The sequence below is a fragment of the Nicotiana tomentosiformis genome, chromosome 7 (genome assembly GCF_000390325.3).
Source record: "Nicotiana tomentosiformis chromosome 7, ASM39032v3, whole genome shotgun sequence".
In the NCBI taxonomy this organism is placed as follows: Eukaryota; Viridiplantae; Streptophyta; class Magnoliopsida; order Solanales; family Solanaceae; genus Nicotiana; species Nicotiana tomentosiformis.
The window spans coordinates 72,704,283-72,707,919 of NC_090818.1; the positions used below are offsets into that span (position 1 = coordinate 72,704,283).

The 3,637-nt window shown below is 39.4% G+C and overlaps 1 protein-coding gene across 1 annotated transcript; it reads left to right on the forward strand.

Annotated features, from left to right (window-relative positions):
• The first annotated feature begins 2,137 nt into the window (after positions 1-2,137).
• On the forward strand, positions 2,138-3,250 carry LOC138895799 (uncharacterized). The gene is made up of 4 exons (XM_070180531.1): positions 2,138-2,285; positions 2,371-2,506; positions 2,757-2,956; positions 3,123-3,250. Exons 1-4 carry the CDS (start codon positions 2,138-2,140, stop codon positions 3,248-3,250), a joined length of 612 nt encoding a protein of 203 aa, XP_070036632.1.
• The last annotated feature ends 387 nt before the right edge of the window (positions 3,251-3,637 follow it).

Sequence of the window (3,637 nt, forward strand, 5' to 3'; positions counted from 1 at the left end):
AGAGATTCTTTAGTATTATTTGATTTGTCTTCTACTTATTCGTACGTGTTATCCTACTTTGTATCTTATTTGGACATGCCTCATAATAATCTTGTTATTCTTCTTTCTGTGTCTACACCTGTTGGGGATTCTATAGTAGTTTATCAGGTTTACGTCTCTTGTGTTGTTGCCATTAATGGTTTTGATACTATATTTTAGATATGGTGGATTTAGAGGTTACTCTAGGTATGTAATGGTTATCTCGTAGAATATCTTTGATTATCACGCCAAGACTTTAACTTTGGCTATGCCACGATTGCCTTAATTGGAATAGAAAAGGTCGCTTGGTCTTTCCACAAGTAGGATGATTTCATTTCTGAAGACTCAGTGTATGCTTAAGAGGGGATGTCTAGCATATTTGTCTTTTGTCTAGTGACTCCTTGAATGGAATCGGTATCGATGGTAAGAGAGTTTCTGGAGGTATTCCCTATATATTTTCCAGCTATGTCACTGGATCAGGATATTGATTTTAGTATTGACTTGGTTTTGGACAATCGACCCAAATCGATTTCACCATGTCGCATGGCTCCAGCTGAATTTAAAGTGTTGAAGGAGCACTTGCAAGATTTACTTGACAAGGGATTTATTAGACCGAGTGTTTCTCCTTAGGGTGCGCCACTGTTATTTGTGAAGAAGAGGGAAGTATGGTTCCATGAGTATGCATATTGATTATAGGTAGTTGAATAAGGTCACTATCAAAAACAAGTATATATTATCTCACATTGATGATTGTTTGTTTAGCTTATGCGTGCCTGAGTGTTCTCGAAGATTGACTTGAGTTCGGGCTATCATCAGTTGAATATTAGGGCTTTATATATCCCTAAGATGGCTTTTAGGACTAATTATGGACATTAGGAGTTATTGGCGATAACATTTAGTTTTACTAATGCTCCAACCACTTTCATGTGTTTGATTAACAATATGTTTTAGCCATATTTCGATTATTTAGTCATTATCTTCATTGATGATATCTTGGTTTACTCTCGCAGTAGAGAGAAGCATGAGAAACATTTGGGAGTAGTACTTTGAACTTTGAAGGATTAGAGGTTTTATGCTATGTTTTCGAAATTTGATTTTTGGTTAGATTCAGTTGCATTCTTGGGTCATGTTGTGTCTAGAGATGGTATTAAGGTTGGTTCTCAGAAGATAGAGGTGGTTCAGAGTTTGCCCAAACCTACTACTGCTACAGAGATCAGGAGATTATTAGGTTTTGTAGGCTACTATCATCACTTTGTGAATGAGTTTTCATCCATTGCAGCCCCACTAACTAAGTTGACTCAGAAGGGCGCTCAATTTAGATGGTATAATGAGTGTGAGGTGAGCTTTTAAAAGCTAAGACTGGTTTGACTACAACCCAGTATTGGTGTTGCCGCGAATTTCGGGCCATGCACTAGGTATTGTAATACTTCACGCGTTGGTGTTGATGCAATGTTGATATGGGAGGGTAGAGTGATTGCTTATGCATCATAGCAGTTAAAGCCTTATGACAAGTATTATGTGGTTCATGATTTAGAGTTGGCAGTGATTGTGAACGCGCTCAAGATTTGGAGGCATTACTTATATGGTATTTCATGTGAGGTTTATACTAATCATCACATTCTTCAGCATTTGTTCAAGTAGAAGGATTTGAATTTGAGGAAGAGGAGGCGGCTTGAGTTTCTAAAAGGATTATGATATCACTATCTTGTAACATCCGGGTAAGGAAAATATAGTAGCGGCTGCCTTGAGTAGGAAGGCGGAGAGCGTGGGGAATTTGGAATTTATTCGAGCTGAAGAAAGACCATTGGCTATGGATGTTGAAGCCTTCGCCAATTGATTTGTATGATTGGATATTTTTGAGCCTAACAGTGTTATTGCTTGTATTGTTGTGCAGTCATCCTTGTTTGAGCACATCCATGATTGCCAGTATGATGGTCCATATTTGTTGGTGCTTATGAAAGCGGTACAATGAGGTGGTGCTAAGGAGGTAGTTAATGGATATTATGGCGTTCTACCACTTCAAGGTGAAATTCGTGTGCCGAATGTCGATGTTTTGAGAGGGTTGATTTTTGAGGAGGCTTACAGTTCGAGGTATTTCATTCAACCAGTTGCTACAAAGATGTATCGTGATTTGAAGCAGCATTATTGGTGGAAGAGGATGAAGGAAGACATTGTTAGACATGTCTCGTGGGGTTTAAATTGTCAAAAGGTCAAGTATGAGCATCAGAAGAAGTTGGAACTTAGAGAACATTACTATGGACTTTCCGGTAGGTTTGCCACAGACTTTGAAGAAGTTTGATGCCATTTGGGTCATTGTTGATAGATTGACCAAGTCTAATTATTTCATTTCAGTGGTGACTCCTTACACTTCAGAGAACTTTGCTCAAATCTACATCAGAGAGATTGTTCTCTTGCATAGTGTGACCATCTCTATCCATTTCAGAGCGCAATACTCAGTTCACATCGCATTTTTGGATGGCTGTTCAGCGTGAGTTGGGAACACAGGTGGAGCTTATAACTGTATTTCACTTGTAGATGGATGGATATTCAGAGCGGACTATTCATATTGTTGAGTATATGTTGACAACATGTGTAATTGATTTTCATTAGTGTCCGTTCCTACCATTGGTGGAGTTTTCTTACAACAACAACAACTATGAGTCCAGTATTTAGATGGCTCTCTATGAGGATTTATATAGTAGATGGTGACACTCTATGATTGGTTGGTTTGAGTCTAGTGAGGTTAGGTTGTTGGGTACAGAATTGATCCGTGATGCTTTAGAGAAGGTGAAGTTTATTCGGCAGAGGTGTCGCATAGCTCAGTCTAGGCAGAAGAGTTATGCTGATAGGAATGTTAGCAATATGGCTTTTATGGAGGGCAAAAAGATGCTTCTGAGGGTTTTGCCTATGAAGGACGTGATGATGTTTGGGAAGAAAGGTAAGTTGAGCTCGAGGTTTATTGGTCCATTTGAGGTGTTGGAGAGAGTTGGCGAGGTTGCTTGTAGGCTTTCCTTGCCTCCTAGTATTTCGGGAGTTTATCCGGTATTTCATGTTTTTATGCTCAAGAAGTATCATAAAGATAAGTCACATGTTTTGGACTTCAGATATGCAAAGCAGATATATGTATCCTTTTAGTGGTGGTTCAGGTGTATTTCTGGTGTTTGATGCTGGTAGAAATTTCTGGTGTTTGGCGTTCATCTCATTCGCAAGGGGTGTCTCGCATTTGCAGTGAAGGATTTAGGGTTGGGGGCTGATGTGCTTTGTGGTTTGCAGATGGGATGTCGCATTTGTGGTGAACGCTGGGCAGAAAGCCTTTGCGAGCATGCCATCGTGTTCGCATAGAGAGGCAGGTGAATAGCGATGGCGAGGGTAATTCTGCATTCTCGAAGTAGTATTTCATATGATGGAAGATTTTTGCTTCACGATCGTGAGGCTTGGGTCATGTTCACGAAGGGTTTCACTGGCAAGATTATTTTTGAGTCCTAATTTTGTCACTTGGCTCATTTTTCACTATTTTGAGTTTTGGAGAACGAGAGGAGGAGATTTCTAAGAGGGATTTCACTAAAATCTTGGAGGTAAGTAATTTTCATTGGATTTGGTAAAATATCTTGATTCCCAA

Bases quoted from the DNA above. Each gene is read 5' to 3' on its own strand.
- LOC138895799 (XM_070180531.1), top strand. From the start codon at position 2,138: ATGTATCGTGATTTGAAGCAGCATTATTGGTGGAAGAGGATGAAGGAA. The intron at 2,507-2,756 runs GTGAGTTGGGAA...GTTTGAGTCTAG, and splicing joins TTTTTGGATGGCTGTTCAGC to TGAGGTTAGGTTGTTGGGTA. The intron at 2,957-3,122 runs GTAAGTTGAGCT...TTTGGACTTCAG, and splicing joins GATGATGTTTGGGAAGAAAG to ATATGCAAAGCAGATATATG.